General features: G+C 37.1%; 1 protein-coding gene across 2 annotated transcripts in view; it reads left to right on the forward strand.

Moving 5' to 3' along the window:
• The window catches only part of LOC122815249 (dihydrofolate reductase-like), a 207,705-nt gene extending 190,147 nt beyond the window's left edge, over positions 1–17,558 (forward strand). The window contains exon 5 of one of the 2 annotated variants that reach the window (XM_044087590.1): positions 16,579–17,558. In XM_044087590.1, the coding sequence (XP_043943525.1) occupies positions 16,579–16,824 (246 nt within the window). In that variant the 3' untranslated portion in view covers positions 16,825–17,558. The remainder of the gene's footprint in view (positions 1–16,578) is intronic. The other variant, XM_044087591.1, reaches the window with a different exon arrangement.
• The last annotated feature ends 1,856 nt before the right edge of the window (positions 17,559–19,414 follow it).

Raw genomic sequence — 19,414 nt, forward strand, 5'->3', positions numbered from 1 at the left:
GACTTTATGTTCATTTGTTAGCAGCATAATTTATTGCAATTTCTCAGATTAAACCATTCAAGTAATGCTAACTTTCTGATTCCACTACAAAAAAAAATGAAAATAAAATAGAAAAGACAGAAGTAGTACTGTAACTTTCAAAGTACTATGTGCTAATATAATATAATTTAGCTTTAAGACCTGTAGGCAGTAATCTTGTGTTCAACCAACATGTATCTGGTCATGCCTTTGTGGCCAGATTCATCAAAGTCTGCTTGGTCAAGACCAGCAGCCTAAAAGGCAACACACCAGCAACTGATTACATTTTTATCTTTTGTTGACAGGGTTATTCCCATCAGGCTAGTAACCTTTTTTTAGGGAAGACTCAGTGTGGTGGTATTTATACTACTAGGGGAAATTTAGCCCAGAGTCGAGGAGCTTACCCTACTCTCTTTTTGATAGGTGTCATGAGATCTTTTACATCCACCTGAACTACTACTACTACTAACTCAAGATGACAGGACACAGTCAGGAGTGCAGCCCCCCAACCCCATTACAATGCCTGCAGAGTCAGCAATCCACCCATCTGGTGTAGGAACCGAACCCATAGCCTTCTTCATCAAAGGCAAGTATACTAACAGTGCAACGCAACTTACCCTGATATTTAATAACTTCGAAGTTTGTTATATTACTTAGGGTGGGTGAGACAAAGCTGTTGCCACACACAAAAATGTTAGCATGTCACCCACTCACATCTTTCAGCTGTGACAACATGGACTTTGATACATCAATCATCAATCAATTCTAGACCTGATGCCTAAACTAGACTTCAATGTCAGCAAGAAAATGTGCAGTTTAGCAAGCCAAGTTTCCACCATACTAAGTTTGTCAGTCAAATTACAGGACTGCATAATTAAACAGATGGAATGATTGTTATAACAGAAGGGATGTAAAAGTTGGAAAATGTGAAAATCCTCCACAGATAGACCACCGTGGCCATGCCTACCTTAAGTGCAAAATATTTGCGCTTGTCTAAAAACAAATTTTCCACAAACCACAACATCTGACTATGATGGAGGCGTAATTAAATACTCCTGGTGTTTTAATTAGTTCCCTGGTACCCTTACAAGACAGAATTGCCTGTTACAAAAAGCATAGACCATTGTGTCAGTTTAAGGAAATAAGCAAACTACTATAAAGATACCCTTCTTCTGCTGTCACTACGATGGCAGTTATAAGCAGGGCTACAATATACGAAACTATAATATAAGTTAAATCTAATACATACTGAACAATTACATAGTAAACATTTTTTTGAATCAATATCTTACGCCCAAGACAGTGGATGAGCTTGGCAAAGGACAGGGTGTGGGAATGAATAGCTTAAATTGTGGTTTGTCAGTTCTAGGGGTAGCATGGATTTTTTACACGTACAGCCTCTGGTGAAGGCTTGAGGGTTCTAGCACAACCAGACAAGAAGTATGAGGAAGCACAAACAGATTATCTAGAGCATGTGATGTGAACATGGCAGCACATGTACAGGAACTGAACGACATTACTGCACATCATCTGCAGAGAGTGGGGTTAAACAGAGGCCAAAGGGGAAAAACCTCCTCTACTGACAGGATGGATGTGTAATGGCTTCTCTCATGTCTTACTGAGGAGTGATAGTGAGACATAGCAGAAAACTGACATTACAATAGTGGAAAAGAAATGTTATTAAAGCTTAAAACTAAATGTCTGTGCATACCCACAACACTGATAACTGTTAATAAAGAATATATGTCTATGTGTACAACTGTAAACTTTATCTTGTGTGGAATCTGCAGAAATACAATGCTACGTCAAGACCATAAGTAGAGGACCTTTAAGACCTCATACCTAATGGCCTTCTTGGTAGTATCACTAAGAATAAATATAACAGGTGTAAACAGTCTTAATGACAGGAGGACAGCTATTCCACAAAGAAAATCTATTTATCTGATTTCCTGAAAATTGATGATAATGTCCGTATCCTCACTGTATACCAGCATATGTCATCTATAAGCTGTATCAAAAAATGTCAGTCTGTAGCTTGTCCATAAAAAGACTATATAAGATATAGGGATCCTTGGCAACAGCTGCCATATAAACATCGACTATATAGGTTCATAGGTTCATACGTTCATACTAGGCTATCTGCCCCTGTAAAGCACTTAGTATAGTTTGTGTTTTCTTTAGCCTTTTATATGGGGAATGTTACCCTGTATTTTTTATTGTGCTCTGACCACACTTGAGGTAGAGACTTGGGGAAGGTATATCTGCCATCTCCCATCTCCCATCCATTGGTTCTCTTGAACAAGGCCAGTGAGGTGCTCTGCCTCACATATGCAGATTTTATTCCACAGCATAGGGAGTCTTTGGTCTTGGTGATGAATCTATCCCTCCAGCCAGCTCCATTAATAGCCGTTGTTGAGGGTTTAAGTCCCGCGTGTGGCTCTGTGGGGATCTAGATTTTTGAGGTCAAGCATCATATCAAAATCTGGGTTGTATAGCCTTGTATGTAGAGTTCCCTCTCTGAGCAAGCTGATAGCGACTGAATATAGCTGGAGTTCTTTCAGTCGAGAGCACATAGACAGATGTTTGAGACCCCTTATCCCTTTGGTGAGGAACTTTTTGGCCACTCTCCAGCTGCAATGAAATGTCGGGTCAGATACATTAATGGGGCATTGTAATCAATATCATTGGTCTGATGATGATGAGTATAGGGAGACTATGACCTCCCTTGATCTAGATGAGAATCCCTTCATGATAAGGTGGGCAATGTAGAAGGTCTTCCTAACTACCTTTAGCTACATGGGTGTCGAATGACAGACTACTATCAACCTGGGTCCCTGATAACTGATCTGTAATCTGTTCTTTGCCACCTCCACCTATTTGGTAGCTAGGGTAGACCCTTGTTTTCCGATTTATGACTATTTTATGCATTTAACTTTAGGCCATGGCTCTGGCTGGCACCAGTTATCCGTTGAGACCCTTCTCCCTTCTGAAGGATAGTGTCAGATGTTGTGTTTTCTACTATGGCCCAGTTTGCAGTCATCTGCAAACTTTGTGCTCATAACCCTCCTGTGTTTGCTGTGCCGGAAAAGTAGATGCCAAACACAAGAGTGGAGCCAGGACTGAGCCCTGTACTTGTGACAGGCTTTGATGATGGCCAACTCTCTGACCCCTGTGGGTTCTGTCACTCAACCCAGTTTGCAGCATCTTCTTGTGATGTATGGGGTTAACATTTAAGCTGATTTTTTTTGTACTGAATGTGGGGTATTGTATCGAGGGCCTACGCCAGATCGAGGAGTAGGCTGTATGACTGCCTTTCCCTCATCAATGGCTTGGTGACTGTTTGAAAAAAAGTCAACCAAGTTTTGAAGGCATGATCTGCCTAAATTCCCTATGTCTTTATTTATGAGGTCCATTATGATCCTATAGTACTGTAGAAGCACTTAATGATACAGAGGACAACCTCAAAGGCTGATCTCTGGAGCTTTCCAGCTAAATCTTATCCATGAAAACTGTGCATGTTTTTCTAATATGTCCATCCCATGAAATGGAGGCATGGGCTAGTTAGCAAGGGAGGTGAGTAAGGTTATAGTTATGCATCAAATGGCTGAAACAAACATACATTACCGAAGTGGTGGAGAGAGCTAAATTCCTTATATGTTTGAGGCAGCCTGAGTGCTTGGAGTGCTAAAATCTGTACTGGGCTATTGAGATGATGGTGGTGTTGACCTTGAAATGAACCACAAGATTCTGCAGTATCATAGAATCCAGCCTGCTTCACTGCAGAACTTGACTGGCTGCATTTGGAAGAACTATTAAGAACTGGTCCAGAGTGGAATTTGTCCATGGAGGTAACCCTTGGATTTCCAAGAAATATATAAGGGAAATGCTGGTGCTGGGGTTGTTTCCACAGAAGACCATTTTACAGTTGCATATTGGCTTGTCTGTCTCTATCTATAGGCTACAGTTCTGCAGAGGAGAGTGGAAATCATCCAGTTGATACTTATCAATCTAATCAAAATGTGAAGTCATGGACTGGTAGTTAAAATCTAAAAATGATCAAAATATGTACCTCTTGTACTTCATGGACATATGCTGTTCAGGTTTTTGATGGCAAATACTATAATCCTATGTGGGGGCAGATAGCATGACTTGTAAAAGATTTAAAACAGATGGGATCAGAAACTGGGTGGGGGCTGGCAAGACAGCCTGCAGAGTAAAGGAGCCATTTTCTTTTTTGCATCAGTGAAATTATTTTTATTATTCTCCATCACCCAGTAAACATCTTTTCATAGTCCTCAATAGAAAATGGCCATACTGTACATATTGTAAATATCTATTAGTTTAATAGTTAGTAAGATGGTGTTTAGGTAGAACTTTCATTGAGGGGTAAAGGATGCTTAAGAAAAATGGAATAAGTCTATTGATTATTGTTGTATGGAAATTACAAACTACGATATATAATTGCCTCAATAACAGTTTAAAAATATGCCAATAATAAAAGAAGAATTTAGAAATGGAAACAACATGAACTGAAAGCCTGATATGCATAACATCAAAAAAAAGTAACCCTAAGAATTTGTGTGCTGTTTGTCTTATTTGTATCAAAATAAGGTAACTGAGATGATGAGATTACCCTAACCTTATATTCACAGACAGAAGCTAAAAGGCATGCCTGGACATTGCAGACCAAGATCCCTAAACATTTCTATCTACATTGGTCTGGTAGGGGGGATGGAACAAACACACACTGGTGTATGAGCATCCTGTGGTGCAGCCCAGTAAGACATGTTGCATTAGTGTGTACTGGGAATAGTAAACATTTGTGAAGGCCACTTGTGATAATGTATGAGTGGCTGAGGTGCATAGTGGTCAATGGGGTTTTGCTGAATAGGGGATTCTCTTTCCCTGGTACAGTGACCATGGAGTCACTTACATTACAAAGTGTGTTTTAGAGGCATGTACCTCTACATTGGAAACAGAGGCAGTAACTTTGCCAGTAGCACTTTACTACAGTGACTAGATGTCATCTCATAGCTTACTTCATTCAGAATGGTGTTTGAAAAACTTTTTATTTTCAAAAGGCTGACCTTGACACATGAGTACTTGTGGCTCAGTAGGCTAGCTGTATGTTAGCAAAAAAGTATGGGCATGTTTACTCAGTGGACATCAATTCAGTTTTTGGCCATTACGATATTGCAAATTTTATAGCAGCCCTGGCCACCTAGTTGGCAGCCATTCAACTTCTTACCATATTTACTACAGGAGTGCACTCAAAAATCTGGAGGTAATGTTAGGCTGTGAAAATGGGAGTATCTCAGGTGCTCGCAACTCTGAGGAATTTTTGGACAAAGGGCACAGGCTATTTAGTAAAAATAAGTAGAAATGAAGAAACTGACAAACAAAGAGCACAGCATACTAACTACTACCATTGACTGCCATAATCAACACTATCTTAGATAATGTGGGTCAGAATGAATTTACTGGTGTAGTTTTCATTGACCTGTCAAAAGCATTTGACTCTGTTCAGGACACAAGACTGCTCTCTAAACTCAAGCCATACAATCTAAATACTGCACTTAATACTTGGCTTTAAATCAGATCTTTCAGACTAAAAGTCAGCTAGATTATATGAAAAATATATCAGTGCAGATTGTCATGGAACCTATTATTATTTATAACCTTCAGTAATACTTTCAGAAATAGGTTTGTGGTAACCTGGCATTATTCTACACAGATGACTTGTTCAACTGGTCTGCACACAACCATCGGATTTTTTTTTTCAGCAAAATACTCTCCAAAGACCTCATACAAATTTACCATGGTTTAATAACATGGGTCTGAGAAAACAGTTTCCATGTTATTTTGTACCCAAGAAGGGCTAACAACATCCAAATAACTAAGTGGGCTGCTGCATCCCTACAAGGCAGATGCCTGAACTCTGTAAAACAATTCAAATACATTAGTGTCTGGCTACATAGAGGTATACCTATGACACTCTGCACATGTACACAAGGCTTTTGCCAAAACCAGCAGATTTGCTGGTACCCATTCTAAGCCATTCTCACTTATGAACTGAAGAGGACAGAAACTTGGTTAGAAAAAAAAAAGAGTACTCACCCTCATTAGAACATGGATGAGCTATGGCTACTGCATGCTCAAATACCAACTATTACAAATGTCAAATTCCAGTGAACAAGACCTGCAGATTAATGACGCATTCAGCATGCCTCAAGTATCACAGCACAACTTTACAGAAAGTAAATATGTTAATCGTAGATAAAAGAGCCTTAATAATTAGGCACTCTCATTTATAAAGATCCATCATATTAAGCACTACCCCACTATGGGTCATTTATTACATATGAAACATTGGACACCCAGCCCTATGGTTCTTAGGTAGGAGACCCTTTAAATGAGGAAGCCCAGTTTAGCCCATGGATTGCTACAACAAAGCCTTCTCATTGTGGCATTTTAAATCATACCTGTAAGCCTACTCCCTTACCTAGTCTTTTTGGGTTTGTTATAGCATTACATACGTGTTTACACTAGTTTATATCTTTTAAATTTGAATATCTTCTTAGCAGACATGACACTGATGAGGCATGTTTTATTCCTCACTGCAGTAGTCAATCTTCTGCCTGGTTAGATCATTGTCAACTGATACATAATCTAGTCATTGTGTATGCACTTTAATTACCTTTTCTAATGACACTGTATACAAACAAGGGGCTCTGTGTTCCTGAGGGAAAACAATAAACGGATTATTGTGTATTTACATCTAGTTTGCCAAGTTTAGCCTAATGGCTTCCATATACTTAGTCAACATATAGTCAGTCATTTCTTAAAGTAAGTTTGGTCAACCGTAGACCAAACGGTAGCTTCCTAGAGGACTTTCAAGATGGTTGCACACTGATCAAAAGCTTAATGTCCCAGTATGAAAAAAGAAACTGAGAAATAAGAGCTAGTAATTCTGCCAGCCTTAGTAAAATTCAGTTACTGGCTAGTAAGTACACTGCCAGCAAAGAAGAAATTTAGGGAACCTGAAAGAAAATAAACCAAAAAATGTGAAGAGAAAACACTGACTGGGAAGAATTCTGCAGCTGTTCATCAACATGCAGTTCAAGCTTCAGCTTTGGTACATCAGATGGGTTCCAGTAATTTAGAGGGGAACAATATTAAATGTACTCAAATGTGACTGAAATAAATGAAACACTGAGGGAGTATATAAACTGAAACAACAAAAGGCTGGAAAAAGCAGAAGTAGCTTTAACTAGCTATTCAGATGAATTGATAAAACTGCAAAAATCAGAGTCTGAAATGAAGAAAAGGCTGGCTGAGTATCAAGAAGAGCTGCCTTAAAAATGGTAGAAGATAGAATGAACTGAGAAAACCTGAGATTTTTCTACTGTACCACAAAAACTGGAAGTATTAGACTGCATTAATTTTAACAAAAGCACAGATAAGCAACTGGACTGGTATTCCACAACAGGATTTGTTAATTAAAAGGGCACATTGAGTATATGCTCCAAATCTGACCATGAGAAAGCAGCCAAGACATGTATTGGTAAAGATGCAATCATACCAGGAGAAAGAGTTGATCCTGACAAAACCTGTTGCAGGAGAAATGTATTAAAATTTTCAGACAGTAGAGTGTTTGTGGAAAATGATTATTCACTGTACACAATGCAGAAGAGAAGTAGATTTATCCCAGCAATCGGGGAATGTTGAGAGGCAGGTGTAAGATTCAAGCTGATATATCCAGCTGTCTTCAAAATATTTTTCCTGGAGAATCAAAAACATGTTTGATGCAGAACTGGCTAAGGAGGAAATAGAAAAGTTCATCTGACAAAATGTTAGACATCAAACAGAAGGAGAATCTGCTTCTCATTCTTCTGACAATAAAGATCATAGAGAGACTTTGCCAGTGAAACCTTTTCCAATGTTCCAAAGGAAAATGCTTGAGAGACATGAAAAAGCAAATGAGTTGATTATAAGAATAGGGAGTACTTTGGATTTGAACCAGTCTGGTGTTGGCAGATGGAGATGAACAGGAAGAAGATCAGCAACAACAAAATTAGTGAATAAATGTGAGATTATAAAGCCTCAATCACATTTGTAAAATATGGCTTTGCAAGAAAAAGTGTCCAAGAAAGACTGAATTTTTGTTGACTTTGTTAAATTTGTGGGTGGACTATAAAGCATATACCCCACTTTATGTCTAATGTTTTGAATGACACTAAACAGAAAAAAGTAACTAAGTTGTTTTGTTCTTAATAGTATAAGTATAAAACATTCCATGATATAAACTGCAAGTTATGTAGTAAAGCAGTTTCTGTGTAGTCTGAAGTTGGGTATCTTAAATGTGGTGGTGGTGGGTTATTTTCAGGACTGCTGTATATGATAAAGATATTAACAAGTACTTTTTAGTTGCAAGAAATATAGTCTTTAAAATCTAATAAGAGAAGAAAGGTTAGACAAAAGCAAGTTTAAGTCAATATGATGTGATCATGGGCTGCTGGGGTGGGGTAAATGTGCACTGATTATATTATATGCACAGTTGAGATGTTTTCTGTTATTTTTGCAAAAGTGAATGCCTGGATTAATGCCCTTGCCTTAATTTAAAACAAATATTTTTGTAAATAAGTAGGCTTGAAAAATAAGACAAAATAATGAAAGCCATGGGAAGTGCTACGTTTCTTGCATATGCAAGGATATTAGCTTTTTTCCCATTAGCAAATGTTAAGTTGGAGTCAAGACATCTATAGCTGAAGGCACTTGTACATTCTGTTCTGTTCTGGGTGAAACTGACAAAGATTCCTTCATGAATCCACAGAGCTGTTAGCTGTTTTTATTTTCCTTTTGCTCATTGCTGACTACATTTTCATGAAGGTGAGCTGTCTGCACATGCAAGCAATTAATCTTGAGAGTTCTAAGCATTCTTTGATGAAGTAAATGCAAAGTTTAAAGGTACAAGAGCAAGCAGTTCAGTCAAAAATAAAGTTAAAAGTTATTGGAAGTGAATAAGAGATAGCAGCTTCCCTAGCACCCTTAGTACTTCATTGCATTTAATAGAACATTGTATAATTTAGATTTATTTAAAGATAGTCAGTACATTTTTTTTCACACTAAAAATGAATGTTTCCTGAAATACAAGCTGCTTTTCTAATCTGGGAGAGGAACAGAGATAAGAAAAGAACACACACCAACCACTGTAAGTGGAACCACAGGCTGGAACATGTGCCGTGGCATAGGTAACATTAACTTTAGGTTATATATAATGTCTGTTGAGTTGGATCGGTTCCAATCTGGAGGGTTAAATTTCATTTTTTTGAAGATGTATATAGTTCTATGTGTTTGTTCTAAGTTAATAGCCTATGGGATGTTCTGAAAATGTATTTAATTTTTGTTTCCATTAAAACAAAATGTCTTGAAAATGTGACATAAGTTCAAATGGAGATGTATAAGAAAAGATCCATAAAAGATCAGCCTAATAAACATTAGTGTGTGCATGTAACAACAAGTTGGAAATTCACATAAAAAAATGGTCATATATAGTAGAGGGGAACAATAACTTCTTCTTATAATGGCTACATTATCCATATTTTTGGAACATAAATGGCCTTGCAGGTATAGATAAAAAAGGAAAGAGTATTGAATTATATTAAGAAATGCAGAGTGCAAACAGCAATGCTCCAGAAGATACATTTGGAAAGATATGAGCATGTGAATTTGATAAAGAAAGATTTAAAGGATAGACATTCAGCAGACTATCAGGGACAATGGAAGCGGGGAGTAATACTAATTTTAGAGGAGCTCCAATAGTTTCAGAATAGTAAAAAAAAAGATAATGGTAGATTTTTAGTAAGGGGCTATTGGCAAGGGAAGAGGAGTACACTGGCATGTATTTATATTCCACCAAAACCTGCTATTATGGAGCTTAAGAATATTTTGGGAGAAATAATCAGCTTTCAGCAGGGAATATTACTTATAGGTGTTGACCTGAACTGATTTGCATCAGTGAAGATATATATGGGAGACCTAGAAAGGAAAATATAACAAAACAGAGTATTTTTCTGAAGAAATTTATGGAAATATTTTAGGGAAGATGTAAATTCAGTAGTAGGAAATCTAAGAGGATTTACATATTATTCCTCACTGTACAATAACTGGGCTAAATTGGATAGAAATTATATTTCACTGGAACATATGCATTTAATTGAAAGCTTTGGCACATATCTAGTAACTATTTCAGATCATGCACCAATAAAAACTAGGATAAAATGCAGGGTAATAAAGTAAAAAATGAGACATTGTTGTTTTCCCCACCTACCTGTTAAAAAGAGAGGAATTTATGGAATAGGTAGTGGAAATTATTCAAGAGTTATTAGTGAAAACAAAAATTTCTTCAGAAATTATAACTAGTGAGTAGGATAAAATGAAAATGGAGTTTAAAAATAGGGCAGAAACAAAGCAGAAAGAGATATGGTTAAGAACTAATAGGAATTAGAGGGTCTGACAAAGGTTAATATATTGCAGAATAAGGGTAATCTCACAGAACAAGAGGCACAACTGCAGAGTGCTAAAGAGAAAATAAGGTAGTATCTGTATAATATGCAGGAATATAAAAAGATTGCTGTTAAACAGCTATTTTTGGATAACTCATAGCTCAAAAACTTTTAGCACAACAACTTAAGTAATAGAAAGTAGAGTTCTCATTAAATGTAGGAAGCCTATAACAAGAAAAATAACCAGAGATCCTGTAGCAGTATTAGAGATATTTCAGAAATTTTGTGAAAATTTGTATAAAGCAGAAAATGTGAAAATCAAGAAAGAGCTCAAATGGAAATATTTAATTATGTCAATGTTAGAAGTAGATGAGCCTTAGCAATTAACAGTTAATACAGGAAGAGAAGAGATAAAAATGGTGATGTATAATCAATGTGCAGAAAAGTCTTCAGAAACAAATGGTATTCCTGTGAAAGTTTGGACGTTAGGAGGGAAGAAAGTGCTAAAGGATCTGGAAGGTTTTGTTTAACAGTATTTTAAAAGAAGAAAGCTATAGTGGCTGTAATACCAAAAGACAGTGCACACCCATCAGACCCAACTTCATATAGACCCAGTTTCATTTTAAACCATGATTATAAAGTGTTTATGTCTATACCAGCTAAAAGAATGGCAAAGGTGTTGCCAAAATTAAAAGATGTGGATTACTGTGGTTTTGTGGAGGGGAGGCAAACATTTAGCAACATTGATAAAACAGTGATGATCCAGAGGGAAGCACAATGTAAGAAAATACCACTGTTTTTGAGGACTCTTGATGAAGAGTAAACTTGGATTTTATGAGTAGGGCAATGGAAGCACTTTCATTCCCTGATGCAATAATGTTAATTAGGGAGATACATGGAGGATTTGAGGCAAGAATTAAAGTAGGAGGGTTCCTCTGTAAGTTGTGTCTTAACAGAGGAACCAGGTAGGAATGTCCCCTTTCCCCTTTGTAGTTTTCTTTATATTTAGAGCCACTGGCAAAGAAAATAAAAAGGACTCAGAAATTCAAGGATATAAATGGTATAGTTCTGAAAAAGTTGGTTTTATGTGCAAACTATTTTATTTTGTACCTGAAAAATCCAGAAAAGGACATCTCAGTGTTGTGGAATATTTTGAGACAGTTTCAAGTCTTTTGAGGATATTAAAATGAATAAAGATAAAACAATGGCTATAGCCATAAATTATGCAACCACATATGGATTGGTTCTGTAATACCCATATTTATGAGGACATTATAGGATGTAATATTTAGGAGTATGGATTAAAAAGGCTTCTGTTATGGCAGCTAAAAATATGTGGAAGACTAAACAAAAGAAAACACAAAAACCGAGAAAATTTAAGCTCTTGTTTATGGATATGGATAGTATGATACAAGCAGTGAAAATGTTTTTTAGTCCCTTTAGTTTTATATATAGGTCAGACATATTTTTATCAACCAGAGGAAAAGTTGTGGACAATAATTAATAAAGAGTTGAAGGAATTTATCTGGAAGGGGAAGAGGGCATAGGTTATGTAGGATAAGCTGATCCTTCCATAAGAGTATCAAGGTTTAAGATTACCTGATTTAAAGGGATGTTTTAGAGCCACACAAGTAAGGCTCATACGTATAACAGAAGCAGAAGGTTATAATTCAAAGTGGAAAGGGATGATGATGAAGCAGGTAGAAAATTCAAGAAATATGGAGAGATAGAGATTTTGGATGCAGATCCTTAAGGAGAACAATAATAACCATACAAAATATTATATTTATACAGCAGCAGAAAGTATTCTAAGAACTAAGCCAACATGAGAATGGAGAAAAGAGTACTGAGAATAGGTAACATAAGACTGGAATTTACAGGAGAAAACTAACAATGGAACCAAGGTAATGAGAGCAAATAACTAAAGAGAGAAAGATAATAGACTGCGATGAGGCCAATAAGACATTTGGACTGCAGGCTACAGACTGCCTAGGGATTGATAGAGTATAGGCAGAGAGAGTGAAGTTCTCAGTGAAAGAGCTGCTCTTGTATAGTTTTTAGCTGAATTTAGAACAGAAGCTGCTGTTAAAAAGGGACACTTAGCAGGGCATATAAAATATTGCACAATAAGAATAAATCAAAAGATGTTGCAAAAGATTGGGAACAGATAATGGATAAGCAATTTACAAAGGAACAATGGGATGACATATGTATGATTTCCAAGTAAACAAGTTCAGAAGGTTTAGGATTTTTTTGCTTGGCAGTGTTTGCATAGATATGTTTACATCCAAGCAGACTTCATATCATTTTTCCTCAGTGATGGTAAATGTTGGAGGTGTGCAGGGAAGTAAGAGGTAACTGGGAATATATGTTTTGTGAGTGTAACGAGTTGGCAGATTTTAAAAACTCCATACAGAGTATTCTGATAGAAATACCGGGTAAGCAAATGAGTGTAATTAAGGAAATGCTTCTTTTGAGCTGGGACATAGGATCTGTATTACCTAGACATAGTAAGACCTTGTTAAGTTTACTTCTCACACCTGCCAAAAAGCAATCATGGCCTAAACCAATTGTGTTTGAAGTACTGAACATTGTAACCGATATAAAAACTGGCAGTGGGATCTTTGATAAGGGAAGCAGCACATTACACAGAAATACATGAAAATTGTGGGAACAATACATGCAGAATAATGTTCAGGAGTGGGAATGAGGTTTAAGGGAATGCAGGAATTTAGCAATTTATGAAATGTTGGACTAATGGTAGTTATAACAAAACATATGTGATGTATAATGCACGTAACTGGAAACATGTTAATATGGTTTGTTTTCTTTTATATTAATAAATGTTTGCCTATGTCTTAAGTAATAATTTAATAAAGGTGCTAAAAAGGTAGCTTTCTAGGCTCAGGTATGTGATCTCAGGGAAATCTTGTGGTCAAGGTATTGCATTTTGGAGTGTAGTTTGTCACTGACATTTTGATCATTGTGCAGTTTGTGGTCTTCTGAACAAACTTCTCTGTTGTGTGAGATTTATAATTGCTTTAGCAGAGCAAGATCATTATGTGAGACCAATATACTATTTAATGTGAAGTTTCTTCTTTCCCCATTGCTGTCCAATCATACATAGGTTCATAAGTACTTACTAGGCTATTGATCCATGAAGATCTTCAGAAGTTTAGCCAGGAATTTCGAAGAAGTTTTTTTTTATCCTTGTATATGAATATACCAGAGCCCTTGTATTTGAGGTACGATTAACCCACAGTTGGACAGATATTTACATGTTATCCCTATGCATAAGGAACAAGGGTGCTAAACCAGAGGTGAACTTGCAGTTTCCCATCTATTTGTCCAGATTATGCTTGAAGAGAGTAAGAAACATAATTTGCTTTATGGAGAGCGGAAGATGATTCCAGAGAAGTGGTATTCTCTGCAATACACATACATCCCTCTATAATGTTCTATCAATGTTGCAGAAGAGATTAAGATATATTGAATGGGTGTTTAAGCCACTATTAGACTTGTGGATGTGGAATAAGTTTGAAAGGATGGGGTTAGTTGATGCTCTGCAAGTGAGGCATACATCACCCCTCAGTAGCCTGTAAGATACTGAGAAGAGGGACATGGCTTTGAGATGGACAGTGTAGCTTTTATGGTTTAGAGGCACTTGATTTTATTGGCAGGTACAGTTCATTTCATCTAATTGCCTTTTAATCTAATCACAAATTATTGAAATACATTTCATCTAAAATACAATTAGTTGAATCACAATTGAAATAAAAACTGTATAAGGCTATAAACAATCACTGCTGATATGGCTTAGGATCTTAGGAACATAGGAATTACACAGCAAGTTAGTCTAAAACAGCATTTGTACCCTGCCTACCCTTACGTTGAACCTCCATCTCTACAAGTTTGTGTTTGTGCATCAGCAGTGATTCATTATGTGTAGTGTTTTTTGTTGTTGTTTCTTTTATCTGTGGTCATGTGACTGTGGAGTTAGTATACTTAAGTAAATGGGTTTGGGGTGCTGAGGGCTTGCTCCCCTGCAAAAAAGTTTTAAAGGTATATGAAATTTTGGATGAACTGTGTTTTCAATATTTTTCAGTGATTTGTTATTAGATGAAAAAGCAAGTAGATGAAATGTCATCCACATATATCAGTATAAAGTAAAGGGGTGTGGAAGGTGACCCCCCCCCCCACATAGTGGGTACATTCTAGTGTTGGCAGGCTTACTTTTGAGGAACTTTTTTTTTTGTATGAAATGAAAAGAATTCTGGTAGCTATGCATGTTGCAGAATCAAAAGGGATGCCAGACTAACACTCCTTTGCGTTGGCTGTACATTTTATACTGTATTTTTGGTGTTGTTTTTACTTCAAAACATAGTATCGGTTGCATGTATCTCTTTTTCATTCATTTTCTTGTAAAAGTACACAATAGCTGAAAAAAAGGAGTTTTGGATACAGTTCACTTATTGAGAAAAAGAAAACATATGTTACTTCTGTGTTAATTGACGTGATATCCTCTGCATGGAAATTTTGGAAATGAAGAAGGGATTATTTTTTGTTTTATCTACTTTCCTAAAGACTGTTTGGACCCCAGCAGTGCTCTGACTATCAGCCTGCCTACCAGAGCCCCTGTGTCCCATTGACCCAAAAGCCCAACTTACTCCCTTGGCCAGATACCATTCGCATGGGAGGGAATAACCCCAGAGTGAAAACATAAATGCTTACAGCTCAGAGAACTAAAAAGTGGCCACAGTGCAGCAGTCATCCTCTGTGCTTTATTATTTAAGTATGCACTATTTATATGCACTATTTCTCACATCCCCCCTTGTGGTTAGACAGAACAGACAATACAGAATCAGGTCATACAACACTGATTCTGTGTGTGTTGAATACATTTCATCTGTCTGCACTACTATCTATTGCTCTGCACTCTGGTAGAAAACTACTGTCACACCTCTCTTCTGAGAAGTATCACACAACAATGAGCCACGACACAACCCTCCACAGGATTGCAGAGCTGAATATGAACACTCATTACTATTCTCCCTAGCTGGCTTCTCCGAAACCCAAGTCTGCTAACTTGATCCAGACCATCTGGGTTGCAGTTAAGGCTTTATCCTTCTGCACCACTAAGATGACCTTTTCATGTAGGGATATTTGTCTCCATACAGTAAATTCCTTTCAATGTGTGTCCATCACTCACTTTGCCATTCACACAAGATGAGGACTGGTCGGTTATATACATGTTCATATACATGCACTGAAAGACAAACAGACATTCTGAAACATAGCTTACATCACTACACAGAAATACCAATTTGCTGCAGAAATGCATCAAAGGACAGTGATGCAAACTAAAAGCAGTATTTTTCATGGTTTTCAGCATAGTCACAGTAGTTCTAGAAACTGTGTATGGGTATGTCTCTAGTTCCTTTCCAGTGTACTTAAAATTTTACACTGCTTTGTACACCTGTGTGATCTTCTTTCCCCTACTATAGTAGTGAACAACTTTTTGAGATGGCATACAATGACAGTTACATGTAACATCTTGTCCAAGGACTATCTATATGTGGCTCAATGTAGCACATTCAAAGTATAAGCTTTAAGCAGCAAATCAAGGTTTATTTTGATCTTATCTGGTCTTACCCTTTTTCTTCACAGCAAAGCATTTCTTATGTATGGTTGTGTTATGTAGTGAGGTTAGAAAAGGGTCCTGTTTGTATCCATTTCATTGCCTAACAGAGAAAGCAACACCAGGAAGTCCCATTAAGAACAAAGTATACATTCTTTGTAAATATCTAATAGATCTGCAACAGGACATTACCATCAGTTGTGTGTTTTAAATCAATGGAAAGTGGGGGGAACCAGGTACCAAACTGTGGTATTATGCCAAAATGCCACATTATCTGAAATTTTACAAAGGAAGACTTTTATTTAAAGGCCACAGTGATTACCTCATAAAGCAATATGCATTAGATATTGGCTTATCACCTATCCCTCAGTTGTTCAGTACCTTAGCATTTTATTTGTTTTGTTTTCTGTTGCATAGATTTCCTGGAGTTCCAAGTGGCATTCAAGAGGAAAAGGGGATCAAATACCATTTCCAGGTCTTCACGAGGGATTCAAAGTTCTCCAAACCAAACTATACAATATAACAGTAAAACACACACATAAAGGACCAAGGAACAATTACACACAGTTAAATTCTTCAGGCCAATATGATAAGCAAAATGAAACTAAAAGACCCATGTTTGCAAATGTTACTGTTGAATGTTATTCAAAAATAATTTGCTAATGATATGTGACACATCCTATTATAAATCGGATTCATCCAGTACTTCTTTCTTCTCTACTCAGATACAAGTAAACAGAAAAGCTTGCTGGCATTTCACATTAGCCTGCTTCTGCTCCCTTTATAAATACAAGCACTTGAAAATTATGGTACAGAATTCAGAATAACATGGTTGTATACACATTTGTGTCATACAATGAATATAACATTAGGAGGGTTAATTAAGGACAATATTGAGTGCCATTTATTGTTCTTTCCATGTAAACAAATATGGTTTTGCCTCACTTTGAGAAGCCTTTTACACTTGTTGCTATGGTGTTAGCGATGTAATTGTGACACACAGCATCTATTTTTCATTTTGTTTCCTAGGTTATATGAAGCTCTGTGTGCAGTTCAAACAGAAAATCGACTTCAATAAAATTTTAGATGTATTCTCTGAACAGAAGTGTTTACAATGGCATTGAAGTTATATAAAAGAAAAGTGAATAGATATTGATGGGGGGGGGTCTAACTGAAATTTCATGTTCAAAAAATGTGTGGGCCTGGCTTAAGAAATCTTCATAAAAACAGTAAATTCACTGAAGTTAACGTATTTGCTGTAAATGAAAGATACTGCAAGTGCAATGCTATTGGAAAGAAAGCATGCTATCAAGAATAATGATTCAGTCATAAACCACTTTCAGCAATTACCTGTAAAAATTAAAAACATAAATAAATAAATCATTACTGAGTTGACAGTGCAGTGGTTTGTACTGAATCTTTTGCAATTTCAGGTGTTCTGATTCTAGAAATAAGCTACTGTCATAAGTGAAAAGGAAACACTGAGCTCCACAGAGCACTTGTTGATCTGTGTTTACCCCCCAACACATAAACACACACACCTTGGGTTACCTTGTAGTGTATTCACAATTCTTTGCAAATGGAACAGATGGCAATGTTATAAGCTGGTTTTGTGAATCAAACACTTCTTTGTGTATTTCTGTTTGTAGGTTTTGTGTATGCCACATGCAGAGCCACAGGAAATTGCCCCTGGAATGCAGAATGTGCACCCCAGAATTTTCAAGTTCCCTACCCTAGACGTCATCTTAGGGAAATCACATAATTCCCTCCTACCAGTGCAGTTGGAGTAAGTAGTAGTTCACAGATGACACAAGCTAGCTAATAAAGAGGACTGTAACTGAATGTGTCTTGACTACTCCAAAGAAAAGGCAATAATTAAAAAAATGGGAGCAGTATCATTTACTAAACAAGAACAAAATACTATAATAAAGTGTAGAATGGCTGCTTTTACTGTTACTTGCCTTATAGTTCTGCAAGGACATATGGCATAATTAAACCTATAAGTCTGATAGGGCTGGCCATCCTCCCTGCCATCCTATTAAAGAGGTATCCTGCAGTCAGAAACAAAATATCCCACTGAAGACAGAATCCACTCCTTCCGCTATGCATCCCGGCACTCTTGGCATTCCACACCGTCTTTTCACATGACACAAGATTCCTCTTAAGGATGATCATTAGCTTCTAGTCCTTTGCTTCTTTTGTTCTATGTAAAGTCTGCATGTTTTCTGAAACCCTCCCCCCTTTCCAATGTGAATCACTGTATATTGTGATACTGAATATCATGTTCCGTATAGCTATTCATAATCTGTCTGCTATCCATGACTACCGCACCAATCGTTGTCACAAAAGTTAATAGGCTTCCAAACTCTGGGATGACATCTGCCACAACTACACTTAATAGAACTGCTCTTAGCACTGAAGCCTGAAGCATTCTTCTGCTTGGCATTTCTATCCGACAATTCCCCTCTGACTGGCATTCTTCGCTTCTAGTCATATAACCTGTATCCATACCTCTCAACCTCTTAGTGCAAGAAATTTGGACAAAGCCAAAAATAATGGGGGGACAAAGGCCCAAAACTAGGGGCAGATGTTAAATATTGCTTTTATAAATGTAGAAGGTTGCTAGAATAATGGGATTTGAATTAGCGTGCATTTTCTGATGGCTATGAGATCTGACACTCAGATGTATCTCATTATTTTTTGGCTTCAATTCTCAGTAGTTTGCCAGAAAAAACAAAAATTTTATGAGGAACAAACAAAAAATATTAGTCAAAAATCTGGACATTTGAGAGGTAAGCCTGTATCCAGCCTTGTCCAGCATTCCCATACCTAAGACACAGCATGTTAAAGGCCTTTCTAAGCTGAGATAGACTCCATTCTCATAATTCCCCCTGCCCACCTCAGAGGTGACCCAGCCACAGAACTGAATTAGACTAGACTGACAAGTACTCTGCTACACAATGCCATACTGTGTACCACTGTCCAGAAAATTAGCATTCGGGATCCTTGTGTAATCTTTTTCATATCCAGAATGGATGGGAAAAGACCTATTATGCAGCTCCTGCCTCAATTAAACTTTAAGCAAGGGAACAAGTGTTGCTAAGTTCTTGTAGTATCACACTATAAGGTCAAAATATAAAGTTCTGCCAGTTTACAGAGCTCTCAGTCAACTCAACACCCTGTGAAGTACCTCAACTGGGCTTTATACCTTATTGCCTAAAGACAGAGTTCCTCCGTTACTTCTTCCCCAATC

Source organism: Protopterus annectens, chromosome 11.part0 (assembly GCF_019279795.1).
Source record: "Protopterus annectens isolate FY-2018-M chromosome 11.part0, PAN1.0, whole genome shotgun sequence".
Lineage (NCBI taxonomy): Eukaryota > Metazoa > Chordata > Ceratodontiformes > Protopteridae > Protopterus > Protopterus annectens.